Source organism: Protopterus annectens, chromosome 10.part0, assembly GCF_019279795.1.
Source record: "Protopterus annectens isolate FY-2018-M chromosome 10.part0, PAN1.0, whole genome shotgun sequence".
Classification (NCBI taxonomy): domain Eukaryota; kingdom Metazoa; phylum Chordata; order Ceratodontiformes; family Protopteridae; genus Protopterus; species Protopterus annectens.
In genome coordinates this window covers 1,212,920,810-1,212,942,472 of record NC_056744.1, presented here as the reverse complement: position 1 = coordinate 1,212,942,472, position 21,663 = coordinate 1,212,920,810, and the positions used below count along the sequence as shown (strand labels likewise).

Below are 21,663 nucleotides of genomic sequence, written 5' to 3'. Positions count from 1 at the left end.
ATCAACACTTCTAAATCAGAAACCATGGTCCTGTCCTGGGAAAGAGTGAAGATACCTCATGTGTAAGAGTGTCTAAGGGTCATGAGTGAGAATAGAGGGGGTTGGGAAGATGACTGATGGATTGATACAGATATAGCAGTAGTGTAGCTTTTTAACCCATCTGGGGTGGTGAACTGGGCTGAGTCCCATGATAAAGCTATCAGTTTACCAGTTAATCTCCATCCTCATCCTTACTTGCTGTAGTGAACAAAAGGATTAGATCGCAAGTACAAGTGGTGGGAGGGAGAATTATTTGTAGAGTTGACACCCTTACTGTCCCACACAGAGTGAGGAGATTAGAAGCGCAGGAGGCTCTTGGAGTGAAGCCACACCTCCTCAGGACTGAGAAGAGTGAGTTGAGATGTTTTGAACATCTGATGATAGTGCTTAATGGGCATCTCCACAGGAAGTGCACCAGACACAGCTCACTGGAGTGAGGCCTCAAAGCAGACAGATGGCACATGGGAGGCATTAGATCTCTCAGCTGGCCTGGGAATGTGGCCGCCTCCCCTGGGTAAGCTGGAGACTGTTGCTGGGGATAGGGAAGCCTGTCTATCCTACTCAGCTTGCTACCATTATAATCCACACCAGGATAAGTTGTTTGAAAATTAGATGAATGGAAGAAGGATAGAAAAATGTAGGTTTTGCAGCTTACACTCCACAAGTGATACTGTTAGGCTTACTTTTATTTTAAAGAAATGTAACAGTCATTACTGTTGGCAGTGTATGCTGCTTATTTTTTTTTCCTGGAATTTAAGACAAAATACACAATGTTTTTCACTTTAGTAGGATAAATCAGAAAACAATACATGCTATGCAGGGTTTTTTTACTTTTTTAGGATAAATCAGAAAAAAGTAGATGCTGTGTAGGGTGTCTTAGAGAGGACAGTATAGGAAAACAATCCCCAGGTTATAATCATACTTCCGTATTTATTTGCACATGACAATAAAACAGGGTAGTGGCAAAGATGAACAGAATGATGGAGTGCATAGTAAGTGAAATGAACTCATTAGATTCTGTGTTCCTTCTTTGAAAGAACTACATTAAGTAGGTCAAACATAAAAAGGAAGATTAGGCTATTTGAAAGTATACAGTGGCAGGTTAGAAAAATGAAGAACCCAGTGATCTTAGCATGTGGACCCTAAAAGAGAGAAGGTTTATGAAGATCCAGCAAAGAAAATATCTGTGACAGACAACAATGTGAAGGAGTGTCAGGGAATTAGAAAACAAGCTTTTTTTTTAGTAAGGCAAGCCTCTTGCTCCACCCATATGGTGAAAGACCCCAACACCCCCTGACGTTTTTGGCTGCCCGATAGCTGGTCATCATCTGCTTCCAGTGCCTTTCCTCATTTGGCAGATCTACAAACCTGATATGACCTCCGCCATAATAACACTTATTTTCAGGCCAGTGAGTAGAGTGAAGCAAACTGAGGCAGCATCTTACTGCTTGTCAGGGGACTTTTTTAACTTTAAGGTCTAATACTGTCCCCACATGCATATCCAAGGTAATAATATGCAATGGGCTTATGGCACATCATTCATTCCTCTGTGCATGACTCTGCCAGAACCCTGCCTTCCTGTTGAAATCAGCATTCCCATGCATCCCCAGCCTCCACCAAGGATTAGCTGTGGAGATGTGCCTGAGTACACATGCCCTCTCCCCAGGATGGCATGGGTACACCAATCCTCCCTGCTCATGCCAAGTGTCCCAGCCATTAATGTAACTCAGGTCACCTGGGCCATAGTCAGCACTTATATATGCCAACTCCATGGTTGCACCACAGTGGGAAAAAGAGCACAGTTAACAGTCTCTGAAAGTGGTTTTCAGAGAAATGTCCTTGTGATATTGTCCATTACACAAACTGCATTGATTCCCTGTCAGTCCTCCAAGACACAAGACAAAAAGGGAACATTATGTTGAAGTACGCCATTGACAAAGAACAACATAGAAGTAAAAAATATAAAAGTTGTAGATTAGATGGAGATAGTGGATGTGGTAGCAGCCTGAAGGAGAGTAATTCAAGACTGATTTAAGGAAGTATAGATGTATGAGAAGAGGCAGCTGTACAAGGGCTAACTAGAACACTTGGCTGGACTCCATAGATTATAATTACTTTTTCAAGAGATTTTTTTTTGTTTCCAACAGTCATGTTACTTGGCAGGTTTTGATCAGTTTGTGATTAATTGAGTTTATTTTGTTGAGTAAGGAGTGAGCTAGGTATGTTTCTATTTAATTGCATGAAATAGCACGTCTGTTTCTACCAGGCTACTAAGATGCTTTTTTGCTTATGTAAATTTACTTTTTGTTGTTGTTATTTTAGGTGCCTGCTGATCATCAGCCTCCCCCAACCAATGGGAGAGAGCATATCAACTGGGAGAGGCTATAATTTAGGCAGCCATCAGGGGTAATTCAGATATGCTTTTACATGCTGACCCTAACACTCACATGTACTCAGCCAAGCACCACAGGGGACTGTGCAGTGGACTCGTCAAAGAGGCTGCTCCCTCACTTCCACAAGGACATTCCTTCAAAGCAGCCACACACCCCCAGGAAGACTAAGCAGTGATTTTCCATGCTCTCCACCAGGAAAATCACCTTGACGTCATTTGCCTCTGAGTACATGAAGCTCTCCCCATCCACTGGAAGTGGTGAGAGGGCCACACTTCTTCACTCTTCTCCATCCCACTTGGCTTCTTCAGTACTGGAGTGCTAATCCAACCCCAGTCACTCGGGTTACAGCAAGGGCGCTATCCCTCTGAACCACAGAGATAAGTGCTTATTTAAAATTTGAAGACTGCATTAATTGTATTTAGTGGCATATACAAAAAACAAAGTTGGTATTTAGAACTGCACGTTTTTGATATTGAAGCATTCTTTAAATTGCGCGAGATCTCAAGAAACAGTAAACAGGCATTTCTGTTGACAATCCGAATAGAAAGAACAACTTTATTTTGTATAAATGACATTATTTTTGTATTTACTGGTATAAATTGACAGAATAATGAACCTAATTTAAATGCATTCTTGAACAATAAAAACATTTCTAGGTTATCCATGGTGTTAGCCAGTTCTTACTGGGCAAAATCCATCTTATATATTCTTATTTTTTTTGAGGATGTATTGAAGTACAAGTGTATACAATCTGTATTCAAGAACATCCCTACAATATTTTTTGTGCTTTCTAGCCGCTCAGAAAAATTACACTAAGTGTGCATGTAGTCTACACTTTGTGGTAACCTTTATGAATCCCCCTTGATAGTTAAGGCTGCAAGAAAATCAGTAGGAAAATTAAAATTAGGAGGAAGAAGGTATGAGATATGCATGTGTTGTCTGTTCACTCAAAATGGTGTAGGCTTAGTGAATGCATTAATGAATCCCAGGGTATAGTTGCCATGCATAAAAGAAAATATGCAACTAAATACAGTAGTATTCTGTGCTATACTTACCAGCGCTAGTACAAGTCCTCAAAAGGCTATACTGTAATGATGAACTAGTGAAAAATGTTATTTCTGCTTTTATTGCTCCTTACATTAGGGCTTTCAAGATGTCTTATGGCTTTTGCAAATGCTTTGGAACACTGGGCAGTTCTTCTGGGCAGTTTTGTGAGAAGACCTGGGAACTTAAAGGAAACAGATCAAAAGAAAATGTATCAAGAAGTGATCGATTGTCTGTTGTTAGCAGATGAGGCTTTGCAGGTGATCGGATCGGATCAAAGGGAAGTGGATAAACTGAACAACAAACCACATGTGAGGTAAATGAGTCTTCTAAAATTATGGTGCTTTTCTAAATATTTTTTATGAAATGAAAATCTGAGAATTTAGGATACTGTGAGACTTTGTTAGCTTTTATTGAACTGAAATGTAAATGTTCCATAATTTCATTGTTATATTATCATCTAACATAACTTCTTGCAATGCAATTCAGCAGAGTAAAATGATCTCTTTCATTGTAAGAGAACACACATACTTGACATACTAAGCAGTCAAGGACTTGTCTCCCCGAACAAGGCAACTGTAATCATTTTTAGGATGTAAAAGCTTCTGAGCAAGCATTTTGCTATCTATCAGACTATAGAAACTGACCAATTATATGGTTTTATTTGGCTTACTAAGAATCTATAGACTCCTTATTTGTTCCTTACCTTGTTAGGCACAAGTTCATAGGTTCGTAGGTTCTTAGGGGGTTACTAGGCTAGCGTTCCTAGAACCTTTACAAGCATAGCCATGTTAATCCCAAGTATATACATACTTGACAGACTAAGCAGTCAAGGACTTGTCTCCCCGAAAAAGGCAACTGTAATCATTTTTAGGATGTAAAAGTTTCTGAGCAAGCATTTTGCTATCTATCAGACTATAGAAACTGACCAGTTATAACTAAACACCTCTGGTTTTATTTGGCTTACTAAGAATCTATAGACTCCTCATTTGTTCCTTACCTTGTTAGGCACAAGTTCATAGGTTCGTAGGTTCTTAGGGGGTTACTAGGCTAGCGTTTCTAGAACCTTTACAAGCATAGCCATGTTAATCCCAAGTATCCCTATTTCTTCTTTTTTGGGTAGTTTGCAGAACAAATTTATGAACAGAGCAGGTCTGTGATCAACACCGGCTACTCCTGTCCACAAGGGACATGGGTGCCACCCCAGAAGTGAATTTACAGTCTCCCATCCAATTATCTAGGTTGCGTCTGGATAGGGTCAGTGAGGATCTCTGTTTTACATGAATAGGGAGTCTGTTACAGAGAAGCAGCAGTCTCTGGGAGACATATCTGTTTCTCCAGCATGATTTGTTAATGTCACAGGCTAGGTTGAGATCTTGAGCCATATGACTTGCAGATGTGCAGCATTGTCATGAGGGCAGGGTTGAAGATTGCTGTATAGGCCAGGCACAAGCCACTTCCCAGCAGCCTATAAGATACAGAGTAAAGTGATAGGGTTTTAAGCCTGCCCACGTAGGTCATGGTTTGGAGTCCTTGTATTTTCTTAGTGAGAAACCTCTGAAGTCTCACCAGCTGCTACAGGTGTCTGGTGAGGTACATGCTAAAGGGTGCATTATACTCTATTAGTGGTCTGATGAGGGTCAAGTACAGTGAAGTTATAACATCCCTTGACCTGGATGCTATGGCCTTGCTTATGAGGTGCGCTATGTAGAAGGCTTTCCTTAGCACTGTGGAAACTTGGTAGTCAAAATTCAGATTACTATCAGCCTGTGTTCCCAGGTCTTTTACCACTGGATTGGAACTCAGGGGGCTGCTGTTAATATTGTAATTTGTAGGGAATTCCATTTTGCCAGAGGAAATAATAATACATTTTTTACATTCAGTTTTAGACCATGACTTTGGCAGCAATCATTTGTTTTTGTCAGCCCTTCCTGCAATATGTTGACATCATTGAGCAACTCAATGATTTCTCACAGTTTGCAATCATCAGTGAACTTGGTAAGCCAAAGGCCATCCACTTTTACCTGGACATCTGAGAAATAGATGTCAAACAGTAAGGGGCCCAGCACAGACTCCTGTGGTACTCCACTGGTGACAGGTCCACTGGTGGAGGTGGAGTCACCAATTTTGATAGAGTGTGTTCTGTCGATGAGCCAATTAGCTACTCATCTAGTAACGTAAGGGTTAATCCCTATCTGGGAGAGATTCTCAATGATGCCAGAGTGGGGAGTTGTGTCGAAAGCTTTGGCAAGGTTGAGATAGGCTGTGTGCACTGTCTTACCTTCGTCCATGGTTTTGGTGACATTGTCAAAGAAGTCTACCTGGTTTAATAAGCATGATCTACCCTTAACAAAGGTAAACTGGGTTGGGTCCAGTGTTTGGAGGTCACCTATGTCCTTGTTGATAAGATCTATGATAATTCTTTCCATGACCTTGCAGATCAGGCTGGTTAAACTAATGGGTCTGTAGTTGAGGCCAGTTGTTGGCCCTCTTTGTGCAGGGGGATTACTGTTGCTGTTCTCCATTCTGAAGGAACATAGCCAGTTCTCAAGCTATGATTAAAGAGAACATTTAGTGGGTCCACTAGGTCTTGTTTTAGATTGTTTAGTAAACAACCTGGGATATTATCTGGTCCCACTGAGGCCGTGTTTTTGGCATTTGCAAGTGCAGTGATGATCTGTTTTCTGGAGATATTAGACAGAGGGCTAGTGTCAAGTATGTTTTGGGATATGGTAGGTGGGGATGGGGGGTGAAGTTCATGCTGAATCTCTCAGCTAGCAGGTTGGCGATATCTTCCTGTGTAGTATGAGTGATCCCACCTACAACCAGTTCGGCACATAATTGGGCATTCCCTTCTAGACTTCAGATGTAGTTAAAGAATGCCTTATGATTAACTTTAGCTAGAGATGCATTTTTAGTTTCATAATTTGCTTTAGAAAACTTTACAATATTTCTGATTTTCCTGTTTAGGCTTAGGAGGGAACTGTTCCTCTGCAGAGTGATATCCCTCTTGCTTTTGGACAACAGTTTCTTCCTTTTGTTATATAATCTGTTTATACTTGAAGTCCACCACAGTGGCTTGTTTTTATGGGAAGATCTGGTTTTGATCCATTCAGATACAGCAGAATTTATGCAGTCACTTAAGTGTTTGTACAGAGCATTTGTATACACTTCTGCATATTGATCATTGGTGTCTGCAGTTGTGTGTGGTATGAAGCTTTTTATAGCATCACTTAGTACGCTGTAGTTAGCTTTGGTGAAGTTTTTTATAACTTTTGTTCCTGTGAGGGTGTCAGTTCGAATAGTTACTTCAAACAAGACTGATCTTTGGTCTGACCCAATCAAGGAGGGCAACACACATGGGGAACTGCAGTAATCCCCCCCATGTTGGTGAGTACTATGCCCAGAGCATTAGAGCCCCTAGAAGAGGTACAGACCATCTGTTCCAGAGCATTTTTGTTAACAAAGTCCATGAACCTCTGGTCGAGCATATATTGCTTATTTATGTCCCCCAGTCTGTGGAAGGATAGTTGAAATCTCCCATGACTCAGGTGCTGGACTGTATGGTGAGGGATTCCAGTAAATCAAGGTAGGTGGTATGCTTATCCTGGTTCATGGTGAGCTAACAATGATGTGGGTATGGTACTTTCCCAATAGTTAATTGGACATGGAGTAGTTAGAGACAGTCATGCTGTTTGACCAGTCTCAAAGTGTATTTGGTTTTAATGAAGATGGATACACCTCCACCTTTGGTTCCTTCATACTCATTTTGAGGTCTGAATGTGTGGAAAGCATTGTAGCCTTGAAATGTCAAGGTGTTCTCAGTGGCCTTGAACAATGTCGGTAACTGCATGGACGCATACCTCTCAACTGTACAGATTTTTGCCTCATATATTTGGTCCGTTTTTCATAAAATTCTTGTTTTCTAGCAAATTAGTGGCAAATCGTTAAAGACTGAAGTTAGAAAATAATGACAGGCATTTGAGTTTCAGACTTCATACCCTTCAGAAAATTCATGCTAAAGCAAAACATGTTATTCTATCACCTTTCTAAGTTTATAAGTGCAATATTAAAAAATTGTCCCTATTTTTGGCCTTTGTCCCACTTTTGTTAATGGCTTTGTCCAGATTTCTTGCTGTAAGAAGTTGAGAGGTATTCACGGATGTCAGCACCTTCCAAGGTGAAGAGTTCTTCCATGGAGTACAGTTTTGTGTTTAAACTCCTAGCATTAAGCAGCACAACCTTGAGTTTGTCTCGATTAGATTTTGTTACTTTGGAAAATGTGTTGATGTCATGTTGTCCTATCTTGCCTTCATTCTTACTGGTTGGGTTCGGAACTGATTCTCGGTTCTGACTTGGCCGCATACTAAAGCTCGAGGACTTCTACTGGCTCATGGCTGTATCCCTATCCCATCATGCTCTAGTGAAGCTCACCAGATCTCGTTTGCCACTAAACAGATCGGAGGCTTCCATCTTGGCTCTGGCTAAGTGATCAACATTTTATTATCTTTATTACTCCTTATTTATTAAAAATCTTTCTTGTTCACTTAAAAATAGTTAGCGTTTACTTCTTGTGCTTTTTGTAGTTTCATAGCAAAGTTTGTTGCTGCTGTTGTTGCTTCAGGCCACATTTTTCTCATTAGGCCTTGTTCTTCCTGTCCCGGTTAATTTTTACTACTGTTAAACAAAAGTTGAAAGGCATCAGTCCGTTTAAGTTAGAGGGCTGCCGCTAGCCCATTTAAATTAGAGGACATTTTGTTGTTCTTCCTTATTATTAATAGTTTTTTCTTTCTATTCCTTGAAGAAAAGGAGTGATGTTATGTTGTCCCATCTCGCCTTCATTTTGCTGGTTGGGTTCGGAATCGAGCATCGGTTCTGACTCGGCCTTATACTAAATCTCAAGAGCTCTTTACTGGCTCGAGGCTGCACTCTGTGCCATAAAGCCTAGCAGTAGATACCCAGATCTCGTTTGCCACTTGAAGCTTCAGGATCCCTCTCTGCTGGCTCAGGCTGAGTAAAATTTGTTATTACTTAGTTAGACTGGTTTTTCAAAAATGTTCTTCCAAAAGTTATTTAAAGTTATTCAAAGTTATTTAAAGTCCTTTTTAGTGTTGTTTGCTATACCTGTCTACTACATTTCTTGTATTGTGGGTTTTTCTTTGTGGCCTTCATTTGTTTTTTCTACTACTAGGCCTGTGTTGTTTTCTGGTGCTTCCCATTTCCGTTTAAGTTAGAGGATCGGGGAGCTGTTTATCCTGCTTCGTTCCCTATAACCCCTTAGTTAGAGGGCTTCTCCCTGTTGTTGTTGTTTGTTTCAGAGTGTCGTTTAAGGTAAGAGGCATCTCTCAGGTTGAGGAGTTCATCCTTTTTCAGTTAGAAACTCTACTCAAACCCCTTCTTTCCTATTTAAAAAAATAAAGTTTTTTTCTTATTGTGTGTACTTTTGTATTTGTTGTTTTTTCTGAATTATGTCTAAAGAAAAAAGAAAAGTATTCACGTTTCAAAAAATGCAACTCCTGTACACAGAAGATGTCCATCACAGATGGACATACCAGCTGTGTTTATTGTTTAGGGGCAGTGCACCTGCAGGACTATTCTATTTGTCATGGATTTAGTGCAAGAGTTCTGCAGGAGCACAAGAACAAATTTATTAACAGAGGTCTTCTTAAGGGACCCTTTGAACAAGTCGTTCAGCAGCCTTCAACTTCTAAATCAGCGTCGGCTCCAGCTTCTGAGCCAGCAAAACAATTGGCTTCATTTACTGTTGTCTCGGATCTGAAGATTGTCGGATCCGAGAAAGACAAATCTTCTTCGGTTCCACCAGCTTCTTCGGAACCGTCCAAGAGAAAGAAAAGGGATTGGTCACCGTCCTTGGAGCCTGTACGCTCGGTGCTTCAATCCCCTTTACTACAGTCCGTGGCTGGTAACTACAAGTCCTCAGTGTGCTCCTCCAAATCATCCAGGAGTCAATCAGATGATGACATGGAACGTGTGGTATGGAGGTTAGTTAAGACACCAGCCCTAACCAAAATTCTGTCCAGCCCAGCCCAAAAGGGTGTGGAGCCGAAACCCATTTCTTCTGTACCAGCTATTCCTCCTCTGACTTGATCCAGTTCGAAGGCAGAGCATCTGGAGGTCGTAGTGGTGGAACAATTGGTTCCAAGAACCACATCTTGTGTTTCGGTATTGACATCTACTCCGATCACTTCTGTTGAAAGATCTGGGAGCCGACACTCGCCCGTTGGCTCCAGGGGAGAGAGTCGGTTTGGACCATTGTTGGATCCAGCTCTCCCACTTGCAGCTTCAGCGTAGGTATGTTCGGCACCAACATCGGCCTTGGAGCCCTCATCTGTGGTGCAGGGGAGATCTCCGAGTTCTTCGTAACCAGAGACTATCTTGAGCCAGGATCGAGGTGCCTTTGAGGTGATGAGGAGCGTGCTTTCTCCTGAGTCTGCTCCACCCTCGGTTCCAGACACTCTTCCCCCGAAGGGGCCAGTGTCAACCTCCACTCCACCTCTCCAGCCCAGGTGCAGAGAGCCCATGCTTCAGGTTACCCCCTTAGGGGAGTCCCTTTCTTCCAGGACCTCCCCAGAGCTTCCCTCTGAGGAGATCCCTTGGAAGCGTACATGCAAGAGGAAGCATATAGACTCCCCCGAGTCTGTCACATCGGATACAGACTTAGGGGATTCGGAAGGGTCCCCAAGTTCACCCTCTGAGGATGTCTCATTTTCAGACATCCTGGAGATCCCTAAACAGCGGGGTGAATAGAAGTCCATATCCCCTTATGAGGATGAGTCTGTTTACCTAGAAGCATTCGGCTCTCAACCCTCCACCTCTTGGGTGTCTCCGCCTTTTGACAAACCTCTGGCGGTAGTCAGTTGAAAGGCGTAGGGCTCTCCAGAGACAGTGGACCCTGTCCCGTGGAGGCCTAATAAGTTTATCACTGCCCCCGAGGACAAGCAGTTTCTTACTAAAGGTGTTCCAGTAGATGCTATGGTGGTGGCAGTGGCCACCAAGATGGAATTAGCTGAAATTCTTCGTCTGTCCTTCCACCAAATAAAGAAACTCGAATGATGGACAGTTATGGGAAGCATATGTTTTCCTCAGCGGCATTTACTGTGAGGTTGCTGAATTATCTTTCTCATTTCACGAGACTTCAGAGGGATCTCCTCAAGTAGCTAGGAGAATCCCTCCAAGGTGCTACAGCTGAGGCACTCCTGGAGATGGTAATGACTCAACTTGCAACCTTAACCTCCATAGCAAACTCCTCCATGCACCTGATTTCGTATGCGGCTGATGGAGCAAGTAGGGCAGCAGGCACAGGAATTGCTCTGAGGAGACATTCCTGGATGCGGCTTTGCGAAATTGCTGAACCCTTCAAGTCTTCCTTTACTAAAGCCCCTTTTGATGGCTCGTCCTTGTTTGCGCCAAAAGTTAAATAAACTCTAACCACGTGCTAACAAGACGGCAAAACTCTGTCTGCCATGGGAGTGCGTTTTTCCGCCCCTACTACACCTTACTCCAAAGGTCAGAAGAGAGGAAAGATGTGGTTCCACAAATCACAAGGAGCTTTGTCTGACGCATGTGGCGAAGTTTCCCCCGGGGCAGAGGGGGAAATAATAATGGAAGATGCCATCCTCACGGCAGAGGGGGTTCGTAGAACCAGGGTGACGGTGATACGTTCTCTGGTAGGTCCTTCCAGCGCTCCTGAAAGGAGGGCTTACCTGTCCACCTCTGGAGGAAATCGGGGGGAGACTATCACTGTACACAGAAGCCTGGCAAGACATCACCAAAGACAGATGGGTACAGTGGAACATATCCAGGAGATACATCATTCCCTTCTCTCATCCACCCAATCCACAAAAGTCCATCCCAGACATACCACCCAGTCAAAGGGATCAAGCAACCCTAGAAATCCAAAGGTTGCTAGAAAAAAGGGCCATCCAAAAAGTCCCCGCAGACCAATCAGGATCCAGAATTTACTCAAGATTCTTTTTAGTACCAAAGAAGACAGGAGACTGAAGAGCAACATTGGACCTCAGCACACTAAACAAGTCAGTAAAGGAGGAGAAATTTCGGATGGTAACTGCACTAACTAACATACTCCACTTTCTGGGAAAGGACAATTGGATGTGCTCGATAGATCTCCAGGATGCATACTGTCACGTCAAAATGAACAGGTGCTCCAGGAGATATCTACACTTCTGGCTGGGAGCCAGTCATTACCAATTCAGTACACTGCTCATTGGTCTCACTACAGCCCCCAGGGTGTTCACCAAATGTATGGAAGTGGTCACGGTTCACCTGAGGCATCTAGGATTCCAGGTGTTTCCATACTTAGACGACTGGTTCCTGACTGCGACCACCAAGCATCTATTAATCAGGGCGAGGGACACTACACTTCATCTCTGCTCAGACTTAGGCATTACAGTCAATTTTGAAAAATCTGCCTTGTTGCCTTCTCAACATATTACCTTTATAGTAGCAGATTTAAATTCAAAAAGCATGGTAGCAAAACTGCCCGCAGAAAGAGTCCTATCATTATGCCGTCAGGTATCAGTCTTGTTGAGAAAAAAGAAAGTACAAGTCAGGTTTGTGCTCAAGGTTCTGGGTTCAATGGCAGCAGCAATAATCTTGGTTCCCTTGGCCCGTCTACACATGAGAATACTACAATGGCTTCTCTTCACTCAGTGATTCATGCAGGAGTTGCCCATGTCACACAAAATTTTGATAACCAACACTTGCAAAAAGGGTCTTGGTTGGTGGATCCTGTCTACACAGGTGACATTCGGCAGACCATTTGTTTTCCCCCAGCCAGTAGCGACTGTGACCATGGATGCTTCCCATATAGGGTGGGGGGCACTATCTGGGACAGACTGTCCAAGGGACTTGGCAGGATCATGAATACCATGTGCACATCAATGTCCTGGAGATGAAAGCAGTGCTCATGGTGTTGTAGGCATTCCAAAACTCTCTTCCTTCAGGGACAATTGCAGTTCAGTCAGACAACATGTCTGTGGTATGGTACATTAACAAACAAGGTGGAATCAGATCCTATCCCCTATGTCGAGAGTCCCAGAGAGTTTGGCAATGGGCAGTCTCTTCTCAACGCTTTCTGACTGCAGTGCATATTCTGGGAAATCCAACGTGATAGCGGACAAGCTGAGCAGGGTAATCTTAATGCCACACAAGTGGTCCCTGAAACAGGAAGTTGTGAACAAGATTTTTTGCAAATGGGGTCAGCCATGCTGCAACCTTTTTGCCATGTCCATCAATGCCAAATGCAGCAGCTTTTTTGCCCTAATTCACCCACCAGGGGAGTCACCCAGGGATGCACTTGTCCAGGATTGGCCTCCAGGACTTCTCTATGCTTTTCCACCTTTACCCCTTATACCGAAGGTAATCCAGAAAGCAAAATTGTTGAGTCGCAAGATAATTGTCATTGCTCCTTACTGGCCTCGTCAGGTATAGTTCCCCTTCCTATGGCCTTATCTACAGGAGGATCCTGGTCCCAGTGCCGGATCTCTTGATTCATCAGTCCGGGTCTCTCCATCCCTCCATCCAAACTCTCCAGCTCACAGCTTGGTTACTCCACTTCCAGTCTTAGCCAGGCTTCCAGAATTATCCCCAGCAGTGAGACATATTTTAGTGTCTGTGTACAAAAGCTTTACAAGAAAACTTTATGCGAGGAAGTGGAATTGATTTTCTTTTTGGGTGAACAAAAAACAATTGGACCCTCTCGCAGCTCCCATTTCATCCATCCTGGAATTCCTGATGGAAATTTTTAATCAAGGGGTAGCAGCCGCTACTGTTCAGATTCAGCTGGCTGCTATTTCTAGCTTTCACATAGGCATCAAGGGTTCAAATATTATGTCTCACAGATTGGGTAAAGCTTGTTTGAGGGGCACATTCATCACCCAAAGACTCCTATGCTGTGGAATAGAACCTCCATCACCATGGGATCTAAATTTGGTATTAGTGTCCTTGATATTATCTCCCTTTGAACCAGCTTCTTCTTGTCCCTTAAAGTTCTTATCTTGGAAGACTCCTTTTCTAGTATCCATCACTTCAGCTAGAAGAGTTTTTGAATTACAAGCTCTGTCTACTTGTCCTCCTTACTTAGTCTTCCACAAAGACAGAGTCTCCCTCAGAATAAATCCCTCCTTCTTACCTAAGGTATGTTCTGAAGCCAGTCTAAATCAGTCCATTGAGTTACCAGTATTTTTCCCAAATTATGGCAACAAGGCAGAATATAAACTCCATAAGCTGGACGTACATAGACAGTTACGTTTTTATCTGCATAGAACAAAGGATTTCAGGAAATCTGACCAGCTATTTGTATCCTTTGCAGAAAACAGAAAAGGAGTCCCAGTTTCTAAGGTTACATTGTTTAAATGGCTTACAAACAGAATCACTTATGCTTCTAGCTTTCAACATAAACACCTTCCAAGTAAAATTCGAGGACACTCTACTAGAGTTCTGTCTACTCCCACTGCTTTTCAAGCCAGACTACCTTTGGATTCAATTTGTGCTGCAGCCACATGGGTTAACCCTCATACCTTTATTACTCATTACAAAGTAGATGTGGCCTCCTGGAACAGGGCTTCCTTTTGTTCCACTGTTCTGAAGAGTTTATTTCCTTGAGTCACCCAAGAAAGTAGGTGCTGGGGACGCTGTCCCAACCAGCAAAATGAAGGCGAGATGGGACAACATAACATAAAGAAGTTATGTACTCACCATAACATTCCATGTTTGTTGTCCAGTATCTCGCCTTCATTCGTACGTCCCTCCCTCCTTCCCCCTTCCTGGATTATTTGGAGGAGTCTTGTGGCCCAGTATCTTGTTCCCCTCTCTTGTTCTGGGCCACTTTAAGATTTGTGCCTTTTGTTGTACATATGTGTATATAGTTATATATATTTATGTGTGTAATTTTTATTTCTAAATTACACAAAATGTTATGTCCGTCTAGTGTTATTAGCTTACCAAACGAGATCTGGGTATCTGCCGCTAGGCTTCATGGGATAAAGTGCAGCCTCGAGCCAGTAAACAGCTCTCGAACTTTAGTATAAGGCCGAGTCGGAACCAATGTTCGGTTCCGAACCCAACCAGCAAAATGAAGCCGAGATACTGGACAACAAACATGGGCCGTTATGGTGAGTACATAACTCCTTTTTAGCCCATTTAAGTTAGAGAGCTTCCGCTGCCCATTTTACTTAGAAGGCATCTTGTGGTTTATTATTAATAGATGTGAAGTTGTTCAATCTCGCCGTTCATTCTTTACTGATGGGGTTCGGAGCCGATCTTCGGCTCCGACATGGCCGTTTAGCAAAGCTCAAAGATTACAAGTAGCTCGAGACCAAGCCCCTTATCCCATGATGCATTGCTGGAATTACCTCAGATCTAGTTTGCCGCCACACTGATCTCTTGGTTTCCAGCTCTGCTCGAGACTTTTTCAACGAATTAGCAAGTTTTTCTTAAAAAATGTTCATATATTTCAAATCTACTCTGTTGCTTAGTGTTTCCCTTATCCAGAATAGTACTATCTTTTTGGGCCTCGTTAGTTTTAGTGGCCTTTCTTTGCTAGTGTGGGCTTTGGCCTTTAGTAGTGTAGTTTTAGTGTAATTTTGTAGTTAGGTATTTTTGACTAATATAGAGTTAGTTCTTGTGTACTTCTATACAGTTTAAGGGTGATAGAATTTATTTCTTATGTTGGAAGATAAAGACAGACATCCTAAGTCTATTTTCAAAAAAATGTCCAGACTGTGGACAAAAGATGTCTGTGACTGACGGACACGTTCAATGCGTTTATTGTTTGGGTGAGGTGCACCTTCAGGAGTCCTGCAGTATCTGCCACTCGTTTTCCACTAAAGTGCTTGATGAGATGAAGAGAAAGCTCATGGATCGGGGTCTTCTTAAGCACGCCTTTGTGGAAGCTTTGACAAACCAGGATGGAGCCAGCAAGTCATCGAAGTCCGCCAAATCCTCTTCAGACTCTAAGTCAAAGAAATCTAAGAAAGTGGAACTTGCTGTGACTTTGGCTCCACAGCCTTCGGAGCCGACAGTCTTTTCCTTTCGGACCCGGGACACTGCCTTGGAACCGGTCTCCAAATCTCCTTCTTCTCCATTACTCCATTTGGCACCATCGGTGCATTCCTCCAGGTCCTCTGTTAGTCCTTCAGATTCGGACATGGACCGGCTGGTACAGAAGCTCTTAAAGGCACCAGGCCTAGCTAAATTGCTGTCGGCTCCGACCCAAGTGTTGGAACCGAAGACTACTACCCAGAAATTGACTGCTTCTCCTCTGAGCCGTAGTGGGTTTTCGGTGCCAGAAGAGACCAATCTGATGGTTGTAGAACTCTTGGAGCCGACACCTGTCCCAGTGTCAATGGCTCCATCTACTCGGATGTCCTTGGCACTGACTGAGGACTCCAGGACCCTACACTCTCCGGTCAGGTCTGGGGAGGATAGTCGCACTGACCTGTCAGTGCCGAATCTTCCTCTCGGTGCCTCAGCGCGGGTAAGCTCGGCTTCTACCTCGGGCTCGGAGCCCACGGCATTGATGCGGGAGGGGATCACGGTTCCTTTGGGTCCGTCAACTCCTTCCCATCGAAGCCGTGATGCTTTCGAAGCCATGAGGCAAGTACTGTCTCCAAAGACTTCCTCATCCTCAGTCTGGCATCTTCTTCCCCTAAAGTGCCGGTGTCTGCTTCTGCTTCCATCGGCCACCCCAAGCGTGGAGACCCAGAGCCTCAGGTAGCACCACTGGGCGCCCCCTGCTCTTCTGAGACTTCCCCAGAGGTTCCCACTGAGGAAGTTTCCAGAAAGAGAGTGTGCAAGAGGAGGCACTTAGACTCTCCACAGGAGTCATTGACATCTGACACTGACTTGGATGAGTCAGAAGGGTCCCCTCGATCTCCCTCTGAGGACATCTCCTTTGTGGAGATCCTTGGGATCCTTAGGCAGAGGGGTAAATGGCAGTCCAAAAACCCTACTGAGGATGAGTCGGTTCTTCTGAAAGCTTTTGGGTCTCAACCTTCCACCTCCTGGGTGTCTCCACCCTATGATGAGCTTATGCAACTGGTCTCTCGTAGGGCATGGGAGTCTCCGGAGTCCATGGAACCTGTCCCTCAGAGGCCGAATAAGTTTATTTCTGCCCCAGCGGATAAAAACTTCTTGTCTAAGGGAGTCCCTGTTGATGCCATGGTGGTGGTGGCAGCCACCAAGAAGGAATTGTCTGAAACTTCTGCATCTGTCCATCCTCCTAACAGAGATTCTAGGATCATGGATAGATATGGGAAATGCATGTTCAGTTCAGCGACTTTCACCCTTCGATCACTGAACTATCTGACCCATTTCACCAGACTACAAAGAGAGCTCCTTAAGGAGTTGGGAGATACTCTTCAGGGTGCTGTAGCTGCAGGTGTCACTGACAAGGCTTCTGCCCAGCTTGCTACCCTTAATTCCATTGCAAACTCATCCATGCGTCTCATATCATATGGAGCAGATGGATTGAGTAGGGATGCAGGAGCAGGGGTTGCTCTTCATAGGCATGCCTGGATGCGCCTCTTTTCTTTTGCAGAGCCCGTCAAGTCTTCATTTGTAAATACCCCGTTTGATGGCTTATCATTGTTTGGGCCTAAGGTAAAGGAAACATTGACCAGGTGTGAACAGGAGGGAAAGACTCTGTCTGCTGTTGGAGTCCGCTTATCTACCCCTACTAGACCTTACCCCAAAGGCCAAAGGGGAGATAAGATGTGGTTCCGTAAAGCCCAAGGAGTCTTTCAGGACACACGTGGAGAACCTTCCTCCAGGGGCAGAGGGGGTCCGCAACACCAGGGTGACAGAGATCATTTCTCCGGCCAACCCTACCAGTGCTCCTGAGAGGAGGCCCGACTGTCCTGCTCTGGAGGCGGTTGGGGGTCACTTATCTTTGTACCCAGAAGCCTGGTTAGATATCACAAACGACAGATGGGTACAAAGCATCATTTCCAGTGGGTATTTTATACCGTTCTCTGCTTCACCTATTCCCGTCAAGAGAATCCCGGATGTTCCACCCAGTTACAGGGAACAAGCAACTATAGAGGTCCGCAAGTTGCTCGACAAAAGTTATCCAGCCAGTCCCAGCAGACCAAACAGGATTCGGAACTTACTCAAGATTCTTTTTGGTTCCAAAGAAAACAGGAAACTGGAGACCCATTTTGGACCTCAGCAGACTCAACCAATTTGTAAAAAAAGAGAAGTTTCAGATGGTCACGCTTCAGTCCATACTCCCCTTTTTAGGGAAGGACAATTGGATGTTCTTGATCTATCTCAAGGATGCATACTAAAACATAAAAATGGCCAGATCATCCAGAGCCAGTCACTATCAGTTTCGAGCCCTGCCCTTTGGTCTCAGTACAGCCCCCAGAGTGTTTACCAAATGTATGGCAGTGGTCACGGCTCACTTGAGGCATGTAATATTCCAGGTGTTTCCATACCTAGACGATTGGCTCCTTATCTCCACCACCAGGCATCAACTGATTCAGGCAACAGAATCCACTCTGACACTCTGCAACCACTTAGGCATTACGGACAACTTCGAAAAGTCTGCCTTGTCGCCATCGCAGCATATCGTCTTTATAGGGGCAAAGTTAGACACTTCAAACACCACTCTATGTCTTCCAGTCGAAAGGGTATCAATTCTTCACCAACACATCACATCACTGGTTTCAAAGAACAGAGCTCTAGAAAGTACAAGGTTTGATGGCGGCAGCAATTTTAGCCATTCAATTGGCGAGGATGCATATGCGGATTCTTCAATGGCCCCTGTTCACTCAGTGGTCTTACCAGGAGAATCGATGACAATGGAGCTTGGTAAGGATTAAGGTTTTTGTTAGAAGCCCAAATGGCGTTGGCAATGAACCATATGATTCTTGCAAGAGGGATCTTCAGTGGTGGTTGACGTCTCTACATGTTACAGTAGGATGCCCCTTTGTACTTCCCCCACCAGTAGCCACTGTGACCACGGACGCTTCCCTGATAGGGTGGGGGAGCATTTTCAGGGGAAAGACTGCCCAAGGCACATGGACAGATCAAGAGTCACATTTGCATATCAATGTCCTAGAAATGAGAGCGGTACTTCTGGCGTTGCAGTACTTTCAGGACTCTCTCCCTCTAGGGACAATTGTTATACGAACAGACAACATGTCAGTGGTCTGGTATTTGAACAAACAGGGCGGGACCAAGTCTTGCCCCCTTTGCCGAGAAGCCCTCAGAGTTTGGCAGTGGGCTGCGTCATCCCAGCACTTTCTGTTGGCAACACACATCCCGGGGAGATCCAGCGTGATAGCGGACAAGCTGAGCAGGGCAATATTGTTGCCACGAGTGGTCTCTTAAACAGGAGATTGCGGACAGGATTTTCCGCAAATGGGGCCAGGCTTGCTGCGATCTTTTTGCCAGCCACATCAACACCAAATGCAGAAGCTACTCTGCCCTGATCCCGCACCCCAGGGAGAACCCCCGAGAGATGCACTTGTACACAATTGCCCCCCATCCCGGGTCTCCTCTGTGCATTTCCCCCAATTCCTCTGATACCCAGATTTTTACAAAAAGCAAAGTCGCTGGGAAGGACTGTCATTCTTATAGCCCCCTCATTGTCCTCGGCAGATTTGGTTTCCATTTCTTTACTGTCATCTCTTGGAGGATTCATGGACCCTGGACCCGGTTCCAGACCTTCTGACACACCCGTCAGGGGACCTCCATCCTTCCTTGCAGTCACTGAAGCTAACTGCTTGGCTGCTGAAGTTCCCCATATAGCCAGGCTTCATAATCTTTCAGATGACACAAGTCAAATTTTGTTGGCTTCCAACAAACCTTCCACCAGAAAATTGTATTGGAGTAAGTGGAAAAGATTTTCCATTTGGGCTTCTAACAAAAACCTTAATCCTTACCAAGCTCCATTGTCATCCATTCTAGAATTCTTGACCGAGATTTTTCACGAAGGAGCTGCAGCTGCTACCGTTAGTGTCCAGTTAGCAGCTATATCTAATTTCCATCTAGGTATTGATGGACTGAATATTATGCAACACCAGTTATCAAAGGCCTTCCTCAAAGGTACTTTTCACATGAGACCTCCGGTGAAGACTCCTTAGTCTCCCTGGAGCTTGAATTTCATGCTTTCCCATATTATTCTTTCTCCCTTCAAACCAGCATCTTCTTGTGAGCTCAAGTTTCTGCCGTGGAAAACTATTTTTCTAGTGGCCATTACTTCTGCCCGCAGAGTGTCAGAGCTTCGGGCATTATCTATCAAGCCTCCATATATGATTTTTCATCCTGACAGAGTATCCCTTAGGACTAACCCTTCTTTTCTGCCTAAAGTATGTTCTGAGACAAACATAAATCAAGTTATTGAGTTGCTCGTTGTTTTCCCCAACCATACCAACAATTTAGAATACATGCTGCACAAACTTGATGTTCACAGACAGCTTAGATATTATCTGGACAGAACAAAAGACTTCAGAAAGTCAGACCAACTTTGTGTTTCATTCTCTGAAGCCAGAAAAGGTAGACCAGTGGCTAAAACAACCCTTTCTAAGTGGCTTTCAGATTGTATCACCTACACTTACTCATCTGCTAATAGGTCTTGGTTGTATAAAGTGAAGGCACATTCAACCAGAGCAGTCTCTACTTCTTCGGCCTTTCAGGCCAAGTTACCTCTTGACAATATCTGTGCTGCAGCCACTTGGCCTAAGACTCACACTTTTATCACTCATTACAAAGTGGACATGGCCTCCAGGGACAGGGCTTCCTTTAGTTCTACTGTTCTGAAAAATGTACTCCCGTGAGCCACCCAGGATTTAGGGTGCTAGGGACACTACCCATTAGGGAAGAATGAATGGCGAGGCTGAACAACTTCACATAAAGAAGTTATGTACTCACCATAACGTTCCATGTGAGTTGTTCCATCTCGCCTTCATTCTCACATCCCTCCCTCCTTCCCCCACCTGGCTGACGGTTGACCTGGAGACTGACTTCATCCTGGTTATTCAATGTTTCTTCCTGTCTGCAGAGATTAGTCCTCTTACTAGGATATGGCACACGCAGCAAATAAGTTCTGATGTAATTCCAGCAATGCATCATGGGATAAGGGGCTTGGTCTTGAGCTAATGGTAATCTTTGAGCTTTCCTAAATGGCAGTGTCCGAACCCCATCAGTGAAGAATGAAGGCGAGATGGGACAACTCACATGGAACGTTACGGTGAGTACATAACTTCTTTTTTTTTTCTTCCTACTATTTAAAAAAGCAAGAAAGAAGGGTTAGCCGTTTAAGTTAGAGAGCTTCAGCAGCCCATTTTAGTTAGAGGCAAATAAGAACACTGCTCTGTGCATTACCAACATGGGAAATTGATGCTCCACACCTATGGTCACCCCCTCGTTAGTCAGGTCTGACCATAAGCTAATCACCCTTAACATCCACATTCCACCCCCACCCACAGTAAGGAAACCTCCATAAAAAACTTCTCCAAAGCCAACTTCATGTTACTCAAGTCAGAAGTGACAAGCTTCATGACACCCATGCAGATGGGAACTGAAAGTTCAACTGCTGAATCTTACACTAAGGCACTGTACGAGCACATCCACTCATGCATGAATCATGCCATCCCAAATAGAACCAAGATGCTCTCATCCAAAAAAAGGAAGCCAATCTGGTCGTCCCCTGCCATAAACAAACTTTACAACAAAAGGAAGAAACTGTTGCAGAAAAGAGGAAAATCCCAGGATGCAAAAAACTTCCTTACCAGCCTCAGTAAGAAACTGAGATCCCTCATAAAATCTTCCAAAGCTAGTTATGAAAATAAAATTGCCAAAGATTCCAAAGACAACCACAAGACATTCTATAACAATGTCAAGAATCTAAATGGCAATGCTCATATCTGCTCTGAGCTAAAACAGAATGGCATTAAATATACTGATCCCAAGAATATTGCCAATATCCTGGCAGATCGATTCAGTACCAACTTCACCCCCCCCTCACCCCCTAAATGGCCCATCTCAATACCGGAAGATTGCCAAATTCCGGTAATAACGGCCACACAGGTAAAAAATGCACTCTCCAAAGCTAAGAATACAGCATCCATGGGACCAGATGACATCCTGGGCTGTGTACTACATGAACTACAATATGAACTGGCACCTCACCTAAGTGTCA

At 44.1% G+C, this 21,663-nt stretch overlaps 1 protein-coding gene across 1 annotated transcript in view; it reads left to right on the top strand.

Annotated features, from left to right (window-relative positions):
- AXDND1 (axonemal dynein light chain domain containing 1) overlaps positions 1–21,663 on the top strand; it is a 2,684,234-nt gene that overhangs the window by 1,832,937 nt on the left and 829,634 nt on the right. Inside the window, exon 17 of the mRNA XM_044085955.1 lies at positions 3,576–3,792. Within this exon, the coding sequence (XP_043941890.1) occupies positions 3,576–3,792 (217 nt within the window). The remainder of the gene's footprint in view (positions 1–3,575; positions 3,793–21,663) is intronic.